At 44.3% G+C, this 19,839-nt stretch overlaps 1 protein-coding gene across 1 annotated transcript in view; it reads left to right on the top strand.

The window, feature by feature from the left end:
• LOC126284821 (protein yellow-like) overlaps positions 1-19,488 on the top strand; it is an 88,151-nt gene extending 68,663 nt beyond the window's left edge. Inside the window, exons 5-6 of the mRNA XM_049984032.1 lie at positions 4,253-4,514; positions 16,700-19,488. Coding sequence (XP_049839989.1) covers positions 4,253-4,514; positions 16,700-17,068 — 631 coding nt within the window. The 3' untranslated portion in view covers positions 17,069-19,488. The remainder of the gene's footprint in view (positions 1-4,252; positions 4,515-16,699) is intronic.
• Positions 19,489-19,839: the final 351 nt, after the last annotated feature.

Here is a 19,839-nt window from a genome sequence, read left to right as displayed (position 1 = left end):
TTTAAAGACGACTGGAAAAATTGGTAGAAGCCGATCTTGGGGAAGATCAGTTTGGAATCCGTAGAAATGTTGGAACACGTGAGGCAATACTGGCCCTACGACTTATCTTAGAAAATAGAGTAAGGAAAGGCAAACCTATGTTTATAGCATTTGTAGACTTAGAGAAAGCTTTTGACAACTTTGACTGGAATACTCTCTTTCAAATTCTAAAGGTGGCAGGGGTAAAATACAGGGAGCGAAAGGCTATTTGCAATTTGTACAGAATCCTGATGGCAGTTATAAGAGTCGAGGGACACGAAAGGGAAGCAGTGGTTGGGAAGGGAGTGAGACAGGGTTGTAGCCTATCCCCGATATTATTCAATTTGTATATTGAGCAAGCAGTAAAGGAAACAAAAGAAAAATTCGGAGTAGGTATTAAAATCCCAGGAGAAGAAATAACATCTTTGAGGTTCGCCGATGACATTGTAATTGTGTCAGAGACAGCAAAGGACTTGGAAGAGCAGTTGAACGGAATTGACAGTATTTTGAAAGGAGGATATAAGATGAACATCAACGACATCAAAACGAGGATAATGGAATGTAGTCAAATTAAGTCGGGTGATGCTGAGGGAATTATATTAGGAAATGAGACACTTCAATTAGTAAAGGAGTTTTGCTACTTGGGGAGCAAAATAACTGATGATGGTCGAAGTAGAGGAGATATAAAATGTAGGCTGGCAATGGCAAGGAAAGCGTTTCTGAAGAAGAGAAATTTGTTAACATCGAGTATAGATTTAAGTGTGAGGAAGTCGTTTCTGAAAGTATTTGTATGGAGCGTAGCCATGAATGGAAGTGAAAAATGGACGATACATAGTTTGGGCAAGAAGAGAAACTTTCGAAATGTCGTACTGAAGTGTACTGAAGATTAGAGGGGTCGATCACATAACTAACGAGGAGGTATTGAACAGAATTAGGGAGAAGAGAAGTTTGTGGCACAACTTGACTAGGAGAAGGGATCGGTTGGTAGGACATGTTCTGAGGCATCAAGGGATCACCAATTTAGTATTGGTGTAGCAGCGTGGAGGGTATAAACCGTAAGGGAGACCAAGAGATGAATACACTAAGCAAATTCAAAAGGGTGTAGGCTGCAGTAGGTACTGGGAGATGAAGAAGCTTGCACAGGGTAGAGTAGCATGGAGAGCTGCATCTGAGGACTGAAGACCACAACAACAACAACAACAACAACAACAACAACAACAACACCTCTCTCGGGTTCTCTTCACAGTCGAGAATCGGCGGTTCCACGGGCGCCACCGACAGACCTCCCAGTTGTGAACGTGACAGTTTCTCGCAGCTGTTGTTGTAGTGTGAAGAAAGCGGATGCGATGTCATAATTTCAGCGGGGAATGACGACAATGCTCTCCATTTGCGCGCGTACCATACACTAGGAGATTTGACAGTAATAGATCTTCAAACTTATTTTACACCCGAACCGTACTTTTCCTGACACGGATTTCTCATCAGAACTTTACTAAATGCCCTCTACAGCCGCTAGAACAACGAGACCATTCCCCCTGATTGCAGTCACATGTTATGTAATACACCTCCTCTCTAACCTACCGGCATGAGTGGCCGAGCGGTTCTAGGTGCTACTATCTGGATCCGCGCGACCCTCTACTGTCGCAGGGTCGTATCCTGCCTCGGGCATGGATGTGTGTGATGTCTTAGGCTAGTTAGGTTTAAGTAGTTCTAAGTTATAGGGGACTGGTGACCTCAGAAGTCAAGTCCCATAGTGCTCAGAGCCATTTGAACCTCTCTAACCTTCCATCCCCAACAACAAAATCAGTGCCTAACAAAATTTCAGATTGAAAAAGAATTTTCTTTGAACGTTTTTATTTTTGAAATGATGTAAGATAAATGATATTTAGACAAATGTTGATGGTGTTAGGACAGCAACCAGCCACAAATTTACTTCCAGTTCCTTTATTCAAAGGGTACCATTACCGGTTTCGAATAATTGTGATTCATCCTCAGACGGTTTACACGCTTTCTTTATGACATGTGGTGTGTTTTTTACAGATTAATTGACCTAAAATATAAATAATACATAATTATAAACACGCCACACACAGACGGTTGCGTTACATATTTTCGTTGCAAGTGACTTACGTGAAACGTCGGTTTGGAGTGATTGTTTTCATAACATTCGTCCAACAGATGTGAATACATTCCCATTGCATTTTTATTGTTGCACACGTAAATTGTTCTTACTGAACACTTTAGATTTGTCACTGAGAAGATTTCTACTACGCACCACATGTTTTGGTACATACAAAGAGCTTACAAACATATGAGTATCAAAGATGCTATGATATATCGTAACATTTGACGATGATGTCCTATGTTTGGAAAAGATCATATATTCATTTACGCAACTGTATTGCCTTTTACACTAGTACAGAGACATTGAATTTTTAAGTTGATATTGTTAAATTAGTTATAATTTATTTTTTCTTTTTTAAAATATTACTGTATGGGTAAAATAGTATATTATTTAATTACATTTGACATCATGAGGATTCTAGTAACATATAAAATTGCTGTTTGATCTGCAGAGAGGTGTACTAATATTATTAGCTTTGGAGGTTGGAAAATAATTTTTGGAAATTTTTCAGGTAAGGGGTGTTATCTAACTCTGTTTGTTTATTAAGGATATAGTCTGGGGTGCTGTTTTGGTGTGTGTGTGTATTTCTATATCTTCTAGTATATTCATAGTGGTTCTTTTTTCTGCTAGATTTAAAAATTTTAAGTTGTCCTCAATGTTTCCCATTGAATGGTTTTCTTCAGCAATATGGGCTGCAAATGCTGATTTGTTCGTTACCAAGTCTTAAAGCATCAATATGTTCTTTGTATCTAATTTCAAAACTTCTGCCTGTCTGTCCAATGTAGAATTTTGTGCATGTATCACATTTGAGTTTGTACATTCCTGATTTACGGTAGGACTCTTGGAGGTATTTACATCATGGATTACTTTTTTTTGTAATTTATTATTTGTGGAAAAGCTGATTGTGATATTTTTTTATAAATAAGTTTGCTATTAGGTATGAAAGTGGTCCTATGTATGGGAGAGTAGCATATTTAGGTTTGGCTTCTGTGGCACACTGATTTGGCTTGAAGTGACTTCTGTGAAGTGGATCTGTGGGTTTGTCTGCATTATGTTGTGGAGTTTTTCTATTATTGTGGGTTTATATCCATTATTCTGAGCAACTATTTTAATTATATTGATTTCATGAAATTTATATGTCACGATAATTCTCATGATGCTAAATGTAATTGAATAATATACTATTTTAGCTATACAGTACTATATATAAATATATTTTAAAAATATTGAAAAATTATAATTAATTTTTATATGTTACTAGAATCCTCATGATGTCAAATGTAATTAAATAATATACTATTTTACCCATACAGTAATATTTTTAAAAAATAAAAAATAAATTATAACTAATTTAACAATATCAACTTAAAAATTCAATGTCTCTGTACTAGTGTAAAAGGAATTACAGTTGCGTAAATGAATATATGATCTTTTCCAAACATAGGACATCATCGTCAAATGTTACGATATATCATAGCATCTTTGATACTCATATGTTTGTAAGCTCTTTGTATGTACCAAAACATGTGGTGCGTAGTAGAAATCTTCTCAGTGACAAATCTAAAGTGTTCAGTAAGAACAATTTACGTGTGCAACAATAAGAATGCAATGGGAATGTATTCACATCTGTTGGACGAATGTTATGAAAACAATCACTCCAAACCGACGTTTCACGTAAGTCACATGCAACGAAAATATGTAACGCAACCGTCTGTGTGTGGCGTGTTTATAATTATGTATTATTTATATTTTAGGTCAATTAATCTGTAAAAAACACACCACGTGTCATAAAGAAAGCGTGTAAACCGTCTGAGGATGAATCACAATTATTCGAAACCGGTAGTGGTACCCTTTGAATAAAGGAACTGAAAGTAAATTTGTGGCTGGTTGCTGTCCTAACACCATGAACATTTGTCTTCAAACAACAGCCACGGTCTCCATCGTGTCATCATTTGACAAAATTGCAATTATATTTAGTATTTGTAGGTATGAACTAATGAGTAGCGGGATATCATTGACTTAAGAGCCGAAAAGTGTCTGCGATATTGCTGCTGTGTGACGCTGAAGCGCGAGTAGGGAGGCGGTCTGACGGTGGCGGTGTCGTTGCAGCGTGCTGGGCACGGAGTTCCAGTGGACGGACGGGCTGTTCGGGCTGGCGCTGTCGGCGCCGGACCTGCGCGGCCACCGCACGCTCTACTTCCACCCCTTCTCCAGCACCAACGAGTTCAGCGTGCCGACGCGGGTGCTGCACGAGCCGGGCGCGGCGCACCTGCACTTCCACGACTTCAAGCTGCTGGGCTCCCGCGGGCCGAGCACCCAGTCCTGCGCCTCCTTCATGGACGAGGAGTCCGGCGTGCTCTTCTACTCTCTGGTGAGCCCTGCCGCCTTCACATTATACATAAATGGGCGTCAGAGGTCGTTGTTTTTTTATCGCTCAAGAACCAGTGTCGGCTTATTGTTAATTGGTAACGTCCGTAAATTAATGTATTATGAGCGAGGGCGCGGTAAGTTGGCCGCAGTCCCTTAAGAATTGACCATTAAAAGTCGACACCATGACAGGCATGTCGTGTCGACTGTCCTCTGTTTTTCACATTGCTGCCACGTTCAGCAACCCCAAATATGTAATACCGTAATTGCCTGACGAAGCGATGTGTTGGGCATGTGACCGGGGTAGTCATTGATTAATAACAGTAACTGCAATATGCAATACGAGGTACGACCATCAACGCCTAATCCTCTTTGCGATGTGTTACAAGAGCTTTAATTAATTTAATGATGGTTATTACAAATAAGCATCACATTTGAAGGTGGTCATCCTGTAATCTATGAATCCACGTTACTTGCGTGTCGAAACTTATACACAACTGGCCATTAAAATTGCTACACCGAAAAGAAATGCAGATGATAAACAGGTATTCATTGGACAAATATATTATACTAGAACTGACATGCGATTACATTTTCACGCAATTTGGGTGCATAGATCCTGAGAAACCAGTACCCAAAACAACCATCTCTGGCCGTAATAACGGTCTTGATACGCCTGGGCATTGAGTCAAACAGAGTTTGGATGGCGTGTACAGGTACAGCTGCCCATGCAGCTTCAGCACGATACGACAGTTCATCAAGAGTAGTGGCTGGCGTATTGTGACGACCCAGATGCTCGGCCATCATTGACAAGACGTTTTCAATTGGTGAGAGATCTGGAGAATGTGCTGGCCAGGACAACAGTCGAACAGCACCTGCAACATGCGGTCGTGCATTATCCTGCTGAAATGTAGAGGGTAGAGCCACGGGTCGTAACACATCTGAAATGTAACGTCCACTGTTCAAAGGCCCGTCAATGGAACAAGAGGTGAACGTGACGTGTAACCAATGGCACCCCATACTACCACGCTGGGTGATACGCCAGTAAGGCGATGACGAATACACTCTTCCAGTGGACGTTCACACGGATGCGACCATCATGATGCTGTAAACAGAACGTGGATTCATCCGAAAAAATGACGTTTTCCCATTCGTGCATCCAGGTTCGTCGCTGAGTACACCATCGCAGGCGCTCCTCTGTATGATGCAGCGTCAACGGTAACCGCAGTCATGGTCTCCGAGCTCATAGTCCATGCTGCTGCGGATGGTTGATGTCTTGCAAACGTCCCCATTTGTTGACTCAGGGATCGACACGTGGCTGCACGATCCGTTACAGCCATGCGGATAAGATGCCTGTCATCTCGACTGTTAGTGACACGAGGCCGTTGGGATCCAGCACGGCGTTCCGTATTACCCTCCTGAACCCACTGATTCCATATTCTGCTAACAGTCATTGGATCTCGACCAACGCGAGCAGCAATGTCGCGATACGATAAACCGCAATCGTGATAGGCTACAATCCGACCTTTATCTAACAATAAGTCGGAAACATGATGGTACGCATTTCTCCTCCTCACACGAGTCATTACAACAGCGTTTCACCAGGCAACGCCGGTCACTGCTGTTTGTGTATGAGAAATCGGTTGGAAACTTTTCTCATGTCAGCACGTTGTAGGTGTCTCCACCGGCGCCAACCTTGTGTGAATGCTCTGAAAAGCTCATCATTTGCATAGCACAGCATCTTCTTCCTGTCGGTTAAATTTCGCGTCTGTAGCGCGTCATCTTCTTGGTGTAGCAATTTTAATGGCCTGTAGTGTACGTGGTTTAAGAGTACTTTTCAGGTGTAAAACATCTGTAATCTACAAATGCAGAGTGAAGCTGTGAATGGTTGAAACTTAAGAAGGTCTCTGCAGCAATACAAAAGGGTTATTCTGAATGTAAATGATCGCCAGTCGACCACTGGCCTTGCTGCTCATTTGCTTCAGTTTGGCGGTAGGTTCGATTCAATACGATTGATTATTGCTCAACTGTGTGACTTGAAAATGTGTGACTAAACTGTCGATCCCGGCAAGTGTAAAGTGCGAAGTGTTACTCGCTTTTTTAACGTGCAGATATTTCGACCCATCGCAATATATATATTTCGGAAGTTTAACAGTGGAGAAGATGGCTGAGGCCAGCCCTCAGTGCTGACAGACACAGTGCAAGGATTGAAACCAAAATCCAAGAACATAGGCGTGCACTCCTGACGTCTGCTACCAGATTCTTCAACGCCATTAGAACAAGCGATACTGAATGGTACTCAATGGAGTCACCTTCCTTCACTATAATGCACGTCCTCATGCAGCGGGAGTGACATAAGACTTGGTTTAGCAGTTTCAGTGGGAAATGTTTCAACGAACAGATGTGCAGAACTATAGACCTATATCTCTAACGTCGATCAGTTGTAGAATTTTGGAACACGTATTATGTTCGAGTATAATGTCTTTTCTGGAGACTAGAAATCTACTCTGTAGGAATCAGCATGGGTTTCGAAAAAGACGGTCGTATGAAACCCAGCTCGCGATATTCGTCCACGAGACTCAGAGGGCCTTAGACACGGGTTCACAGGTAGATGCCGTGTTTCTTGACTTCCGTAAGGCGTTTGACACAGTTCCCCACAGTCGTTTAATGAACAAAGTAAGAGCATACGGGCTATCAGATCAATTGTGTGATCGGATTGAGGAGTTCCTAGATAACAGAACGCAGCATGTCATTCTCAATGGAGAGAAGTCTTCCGAAGTAAGAGTGATTTCAGGTGTGCCGCAGGGGAGTGTCATAGGACCGTTGCTATTCACAATATACATAAATGACCTGGTGGATGACATCGGAAGTTCACTGAGGCTTTTTGCAGATGATGCTGTGGTGTATCGAGAGGTTGCAACAATGGAAAATTGTACTGAAATGCAGGAGGATCTGCAGCGAATTGACGCATGGTGCACGGAATGGCAATTGAATCTCAATGTAGACAAGTGTAATGTGATGCGAATACATAGAAAGATAGGTCCCTTATCATTTAGCTACAAAATAGCAGGTCAGCAACTGGAAGCAGTTAATTCCATAAATTATCTGGGAGTACGCATTAGGAGTGATTTAAAATGGAATGATCATATAAAGTTGATCGTCGGTAAAGCAGATGCCAGACTGAGATTCATTGGAAGACTCCTAAGGAAATGCAATCCGACAACAAAGGAAGTAGGTTACAGTACGCTTGTTCGCCCAATGCTTGAATACTGCTCAGCAGTGTGGGATCCGCACCAGGTAGGGTTGATAGAAGAGATAGAAGAGGATCCAACGGAGAGCAGCGTGCTTCGTTACAGGATCATTTAGTAATTGCGAAAGCGTTACGGAGATGATAGATAAACTCCAGTGGAAGGCTCTGCAGGAGAGACGCTCAGTAGCTCGGTACGGGCTTTTGTTAAAGTTTCGAGAACATACCTTCACCGAAGAGTCAAGCAGTATATTGCTCCCTCCTACGTATGTCTCGCGAGGAGACCATGAGGATAAAATCAGAGAGATTAGAGCCCACACAGAAGCATACCGACAATCCTTCTTTCCACGTACAATACGAGACTGGAGTAGAAGGGAGAACCGATAGAGGTACTCAGGGTACCCTCCGCCACACACCGTCAGGTGGCTTGCGTAGTATGGATGTAGATGTAGATGTAGAACATCGGCTATTCAGTCCACACATAGCCCCAAGAGTTTACCACTAATTCCACAAATTAAAAGATTTTTCCAAGTGGACAACGCTACGGAAGTGATGATGAACTTAAAGAAGGCGTTAAACAGTGGGTCAACAACTTGGCAAAAACCGAGTATACAGATGGCATAGCGAAGCTAGTAAAACAAGTACGACAAGTGCCTAAATTTGAATGATGACTGTAGAAAAATGGTTTGGGCATCATACTATATGTATAATATAATTTGTTGTCCACGCCCAGTAGCTGAGTGGCAGTCTGCCTTCGGCAGTGACACAGTGCGGACCGTGTTGCCTGCGGGCCGCGCTGTGGTGCGCGCGCCTGTTTGTTTACGCCGGACAGCTTCGCGTGTGCGGCGTCGTGAGTCTAGAACGAGATGGCACATTCGTACAGAAAAACGATTTTGAAGTTCAGTTTTGCGAACGACTACACACGACAAAAGGCACACGAGATTGAAAGTTTCTTACGAGAAGAGGTAAAAATCGATCCACAGGAAATCGTGGGAATCAATTTATCGATCGTTTCTAGCGTCGTCTATGTCAAGCTTGTTGACGAGGCTGCTTGCGAAAGGCTTCTACAACGATCACCGAACGGGTATCGTTTCTGTCATGCCGACGGGAAAGTTGGTGCGGCTACAGTCGATCACGCGGGAATGGAGATCCGCACTACACGAGTCTTCTAACTTCCGTTTGAGGTCCCGTCTGAACTTGCTACCGACGCCTTTCGACCATACGGTACAGTTCTATCCCATGTGGCCGAAAAATGGACGAGTTTTACGACGTATTCCGTTTTAAATGGGGTGAGACAAATACGGAAAGAACTGCGAAAGCACGTGGTGGTGGTTGTTGGGATGTTTAAGGGGGACTAAACCGAAAGCACGTCCCCAATTATTTGTACATAGGAGGTTGTCGAGCAATTATAATCTATGATGGGCAACTTCGCACTTGCTCGGGGTGCGGGAAAGAAGGTCACGTCCACTCGGAATGCCTCCAGTGACGTTCAGGCGCCACAACAGATGACTGTCTTACCGTTGACCTTTGTGGAAGCCCTGAGAGGCGATGTGAGGGAGATTTCCGATGGGCACCAGCAGCTGCGCCCTATAGAGAACATGGACACCAATGGACTGGAACTCCGACCACCGGTTCCACCACAGCAGACACAGGACACCACACAAGAAGTGCAGCTGACGGCCGCTCCAGGCTCATCCGTGGTGGCTGCCAGTGCTTCCACCGAGAGCGTGATAGGCCAGGCCCAAGACGGAGGATACGCAACCCAAACAGCCGATGCGGAATCAAGGCAACGGAAACAGCGTTCGCCGAAGAGAAGAAAGAAGCGTCGACTGACTTCTGCTGACGATAGCCATAGTCCCGAGGGGACGGTGGACGACAACGACAGTATCGGCCTGAGACCAGTGGATTCAACAGATACCGAGATGACGATGCAGGAATTACACAGCGACGATAACTTGAACTCTCCTTCTGGTGACCGGAAGGCAGAAGTGGGGATGACAACTGTCCAACACCAGAGCGGTGACGACGTTGCCTCCCATCCTTGGACCAGTGCCGGAAATATGCTGGGGGACTGGGCGCAAGAAATGGACCAACGGGAACAGAATGAAGATACGAACGCGACGATTGAGGATAGTTCTGGCCAGAGGCCGGGAGGGGTCGGGAAATGTTGAACAACTTCGTGTGGTGAGGAGCGCCGGGGGTGCAGATAAACGCTTAAACATTAATGGCATTCGGACACCGCTTAAAATTCAAATGCTGAAAGATATGTTACGCGCTGCGGACGTGGATATTGTACTCCTATAAGAAGTGCGTTTCACATCGCCGCCAGAGTTCTACGGCTACGAGGCACATTATTCAGTGCACGATGAAAGTGGATGCGGTGTGGCGATTCTCACCAGGGAAGGAATAGGGCTGGAGGATGTCATGTCTCTCCCTTCGGCACGTGGGATAGCGATCACTGTCGACGGCGTTCGTTTCATCAATTTATACGCGCCATCTGGCTCCACAAAACGAAGAGAAAGGGAGACCTTTTACACCGAAGAGATAGCACCGTTGTTCGCTGGACGCTATGATAACTATATAGTGGGCGGCGACTTTAATTGTGTCGTCGACAAAAAGGACCAAGTACCTCATTATGTGCCATGCATGGAACTGCGTGCGTTGATTACCGAAATGGCACTTCTGGATACCTGGGAACTGCAGCATGGCGACAGACCGGGTTATACGTTTGTAACGGGACACTCGGCGAGTAGACTTGATAGAGTGTATGTGACACGAGCTCTACGGACGGCGATACTGGATGCCGAAATCTGGCCAGCGGGTTTTACGGATCATATGGCGTACGTCTGTACGATTTCACTAACGCATCAAAGATATGTCGGAGTAAGGGTCACTGGAAAACGAATTGTGCACTTTTACGTGACACTGAATGTCGCCGGACGATAGAGGCGACCTGGGAGACCTGCGTTCGCCGCCAACGAGCATACACCTAGGTTCTGCAGTAGTGGATTAAATGCGCAAAACCAACGTTACGGAGAACATTGATACGATACGGGCAGGACAAATCGCAGTGGAACCGCACGACGGCTGATTTTTATTTTACAGCCCTGATGGAGCTGATGACCCAACAACCATCGCCGGAAAGGCACACGGCCATGCGCAGGATAAAAGCCAAGTTATTACAGCTGACGAGACTAAAAATGGAAGGTATAAGTGTCCGGGCGAGATTGACAGACACAGTTGCTGCCGAAACCCCTCCATGCACCACGTAGTACGTGAACGCCAACGACGACGCAGGCCATTGATCAGGGAACTGATCTCTGAAAGTGGCCAGCAAGTTGGGCACCAGCGTGACATTGCGCATGTGTTTATCGACTATTTCCGCCAGTTATATGTACCTGTACAAGTGAACCACGAGACTCTACATGTCATCATCGCGGAAATGCCAGATAGAGGACCACCACTGGATGCAGAGACTTTCATCACAGCGATAACAGAGGACGAGTTGACATTTGCAATTGCCAGGGGGGCTCCGAACAAGTCCCCAGGACAGGACGGCTTCCCAATTGAATTTTACCGCGCCTTTGCATACCTCATGGGACCGACCTGGATTCAGATGTACAGCGAACTCCTGTTACCGCAGACTGAGATACCTGCCGAATTCACGGAGGGTATCATCATCACAATACCCAAACCAAGCGGTGGCAGAAGGCCAGGAGATTATAGACCACTCACTCCCTTGAACTGCGACTATAAGATTTTGGCGCCCATCCTTGGGGCTCACCTGCGGTCTTCAATTTCTGATAGACTCCTAATAGGTCAAACTTGCCTCGCCGGTAAGAGTAACGTACATACGGCGCTCGGTGACTACCGAGATATCATCGCATTAGCTGCGGCATGCCGAGTGCGTGGGGCACTCGTCGCTATTGACTTCGATCATGCGTTCGACAGAGTGGATCACACCTTTTTGCATGCGGTGATGGACAGATTGGGAATCCCACAGGCCTTCATTCTAGTGATCATGCGACTGTTACACGGCGTGCGATCAAAGGTCTTGGTGAATGGGCGGAGCCCTGACTACATTGTTATTTCAAGGTCAGTTCGTCAAGGTTGCCCCTTTCGATATTTTTGTATGCAATGGCTTTGGAACCCTGTCTGTATGGTCTCCGCAGACGGTTGGAGGGAGTGCCGTTGCCACAACTGACCTTTCATTGCCGCGCTTACGCTGACGATGTGATGCTGGTGGCACGGACAGGCGAAGAAGTACGTACGGCGTTGGCATGAATACAGCGATACGGGATGGCGGCAGGAAGCGTGCTTAATCTACAAAAATCACGCTGCATGAATGTCGGTCGAGGATTACAACCGGGGGAGGAAGGCCCGCTCATGTTAGTGAAGACCATAAAATGCCTAGGTATTACGTTCCACACGGCAGTTATAAGAGTCGAGGGACATGAAAGGGAAGCAGTGGTTGGGAAGGGAGTGAGACAGGGTTGTAGTCTCTCCCCGATGTTATTTAATCTGTATATTGAGCAAGCAGTAAAGGAAACAAAAGAAAAATTTGGAGTAGGTATTAAAATCCATGGAGAAGAAATAAAAACTTTGAGGTTCGCCGATGACATCGTAATTCTGTCAGAGACAGCAAAGGACTTCGAAGAGCAGTTGAACGGAATGGATAGTGTCTTGTAAGGAGGATATAAGATGAACATCAACAAGAGCAAAACGAGGATAATGGAATATAGTCGAATTGAGTCGGGTGAGGCTGAGGGAATTAGATTAGGAAATGAGGGACTTAAAGTAGTAAAGGACTTTTTCTATTTGGGGAGCAAAATAACTGATGATGGTCGAAGTAGAGACGATATAAAATGTAGACTGGCAATGGCAAGTAAAGAGTTTCTGAAGAAGAGAAATTTGGTAACATTGAGTCTAGATTTAAGTGTCAGGAAGTCATTTCTGAAAGTATTTGTATGGAGCGTAGCCATGTATGGAAGTGAAACATGGACGATAAATAGTTTGGACAAGAAGAGAATAGAAGCTTTCGAAATGTGGTGCTACAGAAGAATGCTGAAGATTAGACGTGTAGATCACATAACTAATGAGGAAGTATTGAATAGGATTGGAGAGAAGAGAAGTTTGTGGCACAACTTGACCAGACGAAGGGATCGTTTGTTAGGACATGTTCTGATGCATCAAAGCATCACCAATGTAGTATTGGAGGGCAGCGTAGAGGGTAAAAATCGTAGAGGGAGGCCAAGAGATGACTACACTAAGCAGATTCAGAAGGATGTGGGTTGTAGTGGGTTCTGGGAGATGAAGAAGCTTGCACAGGATAGAGTAGCATGGAGAGCTGCATCAAACCAGTCTCAGGACAGAAGACAACAACAACAACAACGGATGTGCAGCGGACAGCAGCGGATAACTACCGACGCATATTGAAGCTGATGCGGACAATGGTGCTGTTACAGAAATTAAGAGCGTTGGATATGATTCAGAGGGTGACCTATGTTAACGTATACCTAGCACCGAGACTCACTCACGTAGCGCATGTCCTGCCCTTAACGCGCACACTGGCATCACGGATACAAGCAACTTTCGGAACCTACGTGAGTGTGGGACATCTGTTTAAGATCCAATACACAACGCTTACGCTACCACCTGGAGAGGGTGGACTTGGGCTAGTGAACGTATATGGAAAGGCACGGGCGTTATTCGTCAGTACTATTTTCTAACAGTGGCGCGGTCAATTTCGCAATATCTTGGGTGCGTTGGCCGATGTACTAGCGCCCACTTCAATGCTGCTCCCAGCCAATGTGGGCCATATTCCACCGAAGCTGTCACATTTCAATTTTTTTTCCCTAGTTTAGCTATGTCAGAGATTCCTTCCCAACAACACGACTACCGACGACGCGAGATGTACACCAACTCTTACTACGCCGGTGTCCTAGGAATAACCTGGAAAAGAAGTACCCAGACAAGAACTGGCGACAGATATGGCGCGTTTTACGGAACGTTTACCTCCCAACGTCGGTACGCTCAACATGGTATGTGGTGGTAAATAGGAAGTTCGCAACGAATCAACGGCGGCACGCGATTCATTTGGCAGACACTCCACCATGTTTAGGCTGCACAACAGTGGACACTGATGAATATCGTTTAGCATGTAGTGGGGCGGCTCCAGTGTGGCTCTTGGCACAACAGATATTGGCGTTCCTGTTACGCTCCGCCCCTCACACAATTTCATCAGACACATTTTTTTCCCCCCGAGAATCTTATTTTCCAGTCCAAAAAACCACTGCAGTGACATGGGTACGGGGAATGGTGGTGGGCTACGTGTATAACGAATCGGAAAAGGACAAATTTGATTTATGGCATTTTCTCCTGGATGGACAAACGAAGCTGCAACAGCATACGAAATATGGGCAAGACTTCGCTAATTACTTGCGACTTACATTTACCGACCCGCCGGCCAGATGGGGTGTGACGGGTGAGAGATGAGATAGACGAAGAAGCCGGTATAGACATGGATCACACTTACGGACCCTTAGTTAATATCGAGAAGACGACCCAGTCTTACACCAACGTCTGGAGAGCGAGTCGATAGATGGCTCTCTTGCTCTATTGAACGTCAGGTCGTGAGCAGGTGTCGCCCCCGATCCGAATTTCATTTCATTGCTACAGGAGCATGTTTCTTTTGCATTTGTACTATCTGCAATGTCCTCATGTCTTTCATTTGGGCATTTTCAGTTTTATTCATTTCCTTAATTAATTAATTTTCTAATTAGCCACTACTTGTCAACATATGGACATTGTAGACACTATTTATGCGGTAGTACAACAAAATGTCAGCAAAGGTGGTAAGCCTGACATTGCAAAAAAAAAAAAGAGTGAGGGACAGAGCGTTAGAAAAAGAAAAAAATAAACTAAAAGAAGGATGGATAGAAAAAAATAAAAAAGGATGGATAGAGCGTTGCCATGTAAGCCGGAGATCCCGGGTTCGAGTACCGGTCGGGGCACAAATTTTCATCTGTCCCCACTGACGTATGTCAACGCCTGTAAGCTAAAAAAGAAAGAAAAAAGTGGTCAGCGCGACAGGATGTCAATCCTAAGGGCCCGTGTTCGATTCCCGGCTGGATCGGAGATTTTTTTCCGCTCAGGGACTGGGTGTTGTGTTGTCCTAATCATCATCATTTCATACCCATCGACGCGCAAGACGCCGAAGTGGCGTCAAATCGAAAGACTTGCACTCGGCGAAAGGTCTACCCAACGGGAGGCCCTAGTCACACGACATTTTTATATAGTTAGTTTAATTATATCAAATAAAAAATTCTCTGGGAAAAGAACGTTCTTTCTTTTTCGAATGACGATGATGATGTTTGGTTTGTGGGGCACTCAACAGCGTCGTCATCAGCACCTGTACAAGTCCCAATTTTTACTCGGTCCAATTTTTGTACACAGTCCAGTCTAACCACTGTCACGAATGGTGATGATGAATTGATGAGTACAACACAAAAACCCAGTCCCCGGGCAGAGAAAACCCCCGACCCGGTTGGGAATCGAACTCGGGACCCCGTGATCCAGAGGCAGCAACGCTATCCACTAGACATTCCGAGTGACCCTCGCAGTTTCATATGATCAAAACGCCTATGCCCGGGTTTCAGGCAGGATCTCCCGTTTCGTTCGATGCTGAGGTGCTAGTTCAGTTAAGTTGGAGGGCCTTTGCAATGCTGTACAAGTTTAGGGGGAATACCAAGTGGGCTGAGGTGTTCATGGGAATTAGGGTTGAGGAAGGAGGACTAGGGTAGTCCATGCAATTGTGCAAAGCCGATGTGGCATAGTGGGTAGTGCACCTGCCTCATGAACACGAAATTAGTGTTCGAAACCCAGCCATAGCACAAACTTTCTTTCGTCGCTTCAGGCTGCATACACGCGTCATATACAGGGTGTTACAAAAAGGTACGGCCAAACTTTCAGGAAAAATTCCTCACACACAAATAGAGAAAAGATGTTATGTGGACATGTGTCCGGAAACGCTTAATTTCCATGTTAGACCTCATTTTAGTTTCGTCAGTATGTACTGTACTTCCTCGATTCACCTCCATGATTTCATACGGGATACTCTACCTGTGCTGCTAGAACATGTGCCTTTACAAGTACGACACAACATGTGGTTCACGCGCGATGGAGCTCCTACATATTTCAGTCGAAGTGTTCGTACGCTTCTCAACAACAGATTCGGTGACCGATGGATTGGTAGAGGCGGACCAATTCCATGGCCTCCACGCTCTCCTGACCTCAACCCTCTTGACTTTCATTTATAGGGGCATTTGAAAGCTCTTGTCTTCGCAATCCCGATACCAAATGTAGAGACTCTTCGTGCTCGTATCGTGGATGGCTGTGATACAATACGCCATTTTCCAGGGCTGCGTCAACGCATCAGGGATTCCATGCGATGGAGGGTTGATGCATGGATCCTCGCTAACGGAGCACATTTTGAACATTTCCTGTAACAAAGTGTTTGAAGACATGCTGGTACGTTCTGTTGCTGTGTGTTTCCATTCCATGATTAATGTGATTTGAAGAGAAGTAATAAAATGAGCTCTGACATTGAAAGTAATCGTTTCCGGACATATGCCCACACAACATCTTTTCTTTATTTGTGTGTGAGGAATGTTTCCTGAAAGTTTGGCCGTACCTTTTTGTAACACCCTGTATGTTTTTCTTTTGAAAAGGTCTCTGGAATACTATAGTTTCACTTTTCAGTTTGGGTCTTGCCCCCATCTGGAAAAGTTTCTGGAGACGGCCACGACATACAGCTCATAAACTTCCACCTTGTTTATTTATCCACAGTTCATGTATGAGTATGAGTTGTTCGCCGTACAGGGTAAGAAACGACACACTTCTTCAAGGTTCAGTAAAATTGACGTGCCAACCTTGTGACGCAGGTGAATAAGAACGCAGTGGGCTGTTGGAACTCGAAGCTGCATCCGAAGACCTACACGCCGGAGACGCAGGGCATGGTGGGCCAGGACAACGTGACCATGGTGTTCCCCAACGACATGAAGGTGGACGCCAACGGCACGCTGTGGGTGCTGACCGACCGCATGCCACTCTTCCTGTACTCGGAGCTGGACCCGGTCGAGGTGAACTTCCGCGTGCTGTCGGCGCCGGTGGAGGCGGCCGTGGCGGGCACCGCCTGCTCCGCCGCCGCGCCGCCCCCGCCGTCCGCCGCCCCCACGCCCGCCCCCGCACTCTGGGCGCCGCTGGTGGCCGTCGCGACGCTGCTCGCGACCTCGGCCGCCGCTGCCGCGTGAGTGCCGACGCCGGCGTCGCGGTGCCCCGGCAGCCGCTGAGGTCGAAACCGCAGCGGAAGCTTCCGTGGTCCTAATCGCGAAGCACAGACTGTCTTTCCAAAAACCGAATCATATTTCAGTACGGAAACTCTTCTCCGGTGTTTTAAGTGACTGCATCCCGCCTGAAACTGTCAGTTTTATTTTACTTCTGCTATTGTACCGTTTTGGCTTTGGAGCATTTTTAAGTATCCTGATAAAAAGAACCGTTAAGAATGTAGTGTCTCAAAAATTATTTAAAATTTAAACAGAGTGACAAACAAGATCATAAAATAAGCCACGATTAATAAAAACTTACTGGACATTTGAAGAATTGAAATGGATAACTTTCCAAGTGTCAAGCCTGACATTTGTCAGAACGAAAAGTATGTGTGTCTAAGTCAATGTGTCTCTGTTTGTGCATAACAAGTTTGTATCCAAAAATTGAGAAGGTATTCTGATAACATAGAATTATGCTGTTCGCCGCATCACCGCAAAAAAGAGACAAATTAGAGAATAAATACCTTATTAACAACGTTCTGTGTTTCATACTAGGGAACTGACTGGTTCTCAGGACTAATAAGAAAGCCTTTACACGTTGATTCTTGCAAAGAAGAAAATAACCACCAACCAATGTTAATAATGGTATTTCTTTACACAAATGGCGCCGTAGCAGGTTGCTAAGTGACACGTTCATCTTGACACAGCTGTTCGCGTTTCCGTTAGATTTGTTGTTGATTAGTTAGTTACATGTTCCGTAGATCATTTGAGCGATTCTTTTATCGAAATGATGTGGAACGAGTAAGTTTACAAGAAATGTATTGAAGTAAACATCATTAGTGTTACCTTTAATGAACACATTATTATTTTTAGTCCCGCTTACGGAAATACACTTAATTTCTTTTTCACTGGCTACGAGTTTATAAGTAGAAATTCGCCAGTGGAATGGCAGGAGTGTCCAGAAGAAATGATTTTAAATTAGTTTTAAAATTTGCTTCGCTGCTTGTCAGACAGTTTAGGTTATTGAGCAAATGATCAAACATTTTTGTTGGTGCATATTTAACTCCTGTCAGAGCTCTGACAGCTTTAATAATGGATAACAAAGGTTATTGTTTCCTCTAGTGGTGTAAGTATGGACGTCACTGCTCTTCTCAAATTGTGACAGATTATTTATGACGACTTTCATTAGCGAATATATGTATTGTGGCGTCGCATTTAAAATGCCCAGCACCTTGAAGAGGTACCTACATGACGTCTGTGGGGGAACGCCGCTAGCTTTTGTGCACTTCATGCTTTTTTCCTTAGTGATGAGTTACCCCAGAAAATTATTCCGTAAGACATTATTGAGTGTAAATATGCAAAATATGTCAGAAGTTTTGTAAGCTTGTTTCCAAGACTAGCAGATACACGAAGAGCAAAGGTAGCTAAACTTAGTTGTTTGGTATAGTCAGTAATATGGTTCTTCCATTTTACGTTTCCAGCACTATGTACATAAAAAAATTTGGAGCATTCTACCCTACTTACTGACTCCTGCTCATGTGCTACATCAATTATTGGCATGACTCTATTTGTTGTACAGAATTGAATGTAGTGTGTGTGTGTGTGTGTATGTGTGTTTCAAAATTTATGGAGGGTCTATTTTGAAAGAACCGTTCAATAATTCTTTGGAAAATATCATTTACCAACTCTTCTGTTACTTTCGCTCTGATGGGATTTATTAGGACATTAGTATCATCTACAAAAAGTACTAATTTTACTTGTTGAATGTTAAGTCGAAGGTCATTCACATATTTAACGAATAGGAGTGGCCCCAAATGTGAATCTTGTGGGACTCTCTTTGTGATTTTCCCGGTTACAAAAATGCTCTACCTTTGCGACATTGTCTGAGCTATTCAGCACAAGTTTTTGCATTCTTTTCAAATATGATTCAAAGGAGGCGTAAGACCACCAGTTCCATAAAACTTGAGTTCTTCTAAGAGCAACATGATTTACACCATCAAACGCCTTGGAAAGATTGCAAAAAATATCAAGTGATGATGTATTTTATTTAAGAGTTGTACTCTTTGATGAGTGAATGCATAAACAACATTCTTAGTCGAGCATCCTTTTGGTATCCAAACTGTGACACGTTAAGTAAATTGTTTCAACGCTAGTAAAGAAAATGGGAGGTAATTGTTTAAGTCTTTCTTGTCATTTTTCTTATGAAGTGGTTTAACAACTGCATATTTTAACCTGCCTGGAAAAATTCCCTGTGCCAGTGATATATTGCATATATCGCTAAGGAAATTACTTATTTAGTCGCTAGGAAAAACGGCTCAACAACTAATGTAAACCACAATCAATATAATATAAACGTGAACCGATAGCGGTGCTATTAGTGAAAATAAATAGAACCATTAACGATAGCTTGTTTTTGTTTTCTTCTTTGGAAAAATCAACTTGTATTTCCTACTTATCCACCGTCTAAAAAATGTCGGTATTCGACAAAGCAGCAGGAAAAAGGATTTTTTCCAAGTATTATTAATACTGAGGCACTACATTTCATTAGTGATGATACAAATGCAGAAATACAGCATTAAGTTTGTAACAAGTCGAGATGTAGTCAACAAAAACCACTGCCCATATCTTTTCAAGTTTGGAACTCCAGAGGGAAGGACAGATTGTCATAAAGACCGTACACTTTCTACAGACGCATTTCTGAGAGACTTCCTCGATGTTTCAGCATGGGGATCAAATCTAGGAAAATGCAACAGAGT

The sequence above is a fragment of the Schistocerca gregaria genome, chromosome 8 (genome assembly GCF_023897955.1).
Source record: "Schistocerca gregaria isolate iqSchGreg1 chromosome 8, iqSchGreg1.2, whole genome shotgun sequence".
NCBI lineage: Eukaryota > Metazoa > Arthropoda > Insecta > Orthoptera > Acrididae > Schistocerca > Schistocerca gregaria.
Note: the sequence above shows the minus strand (reverse complement) of the source record. Positions and strands in the feature narration are given on the sequence as shown.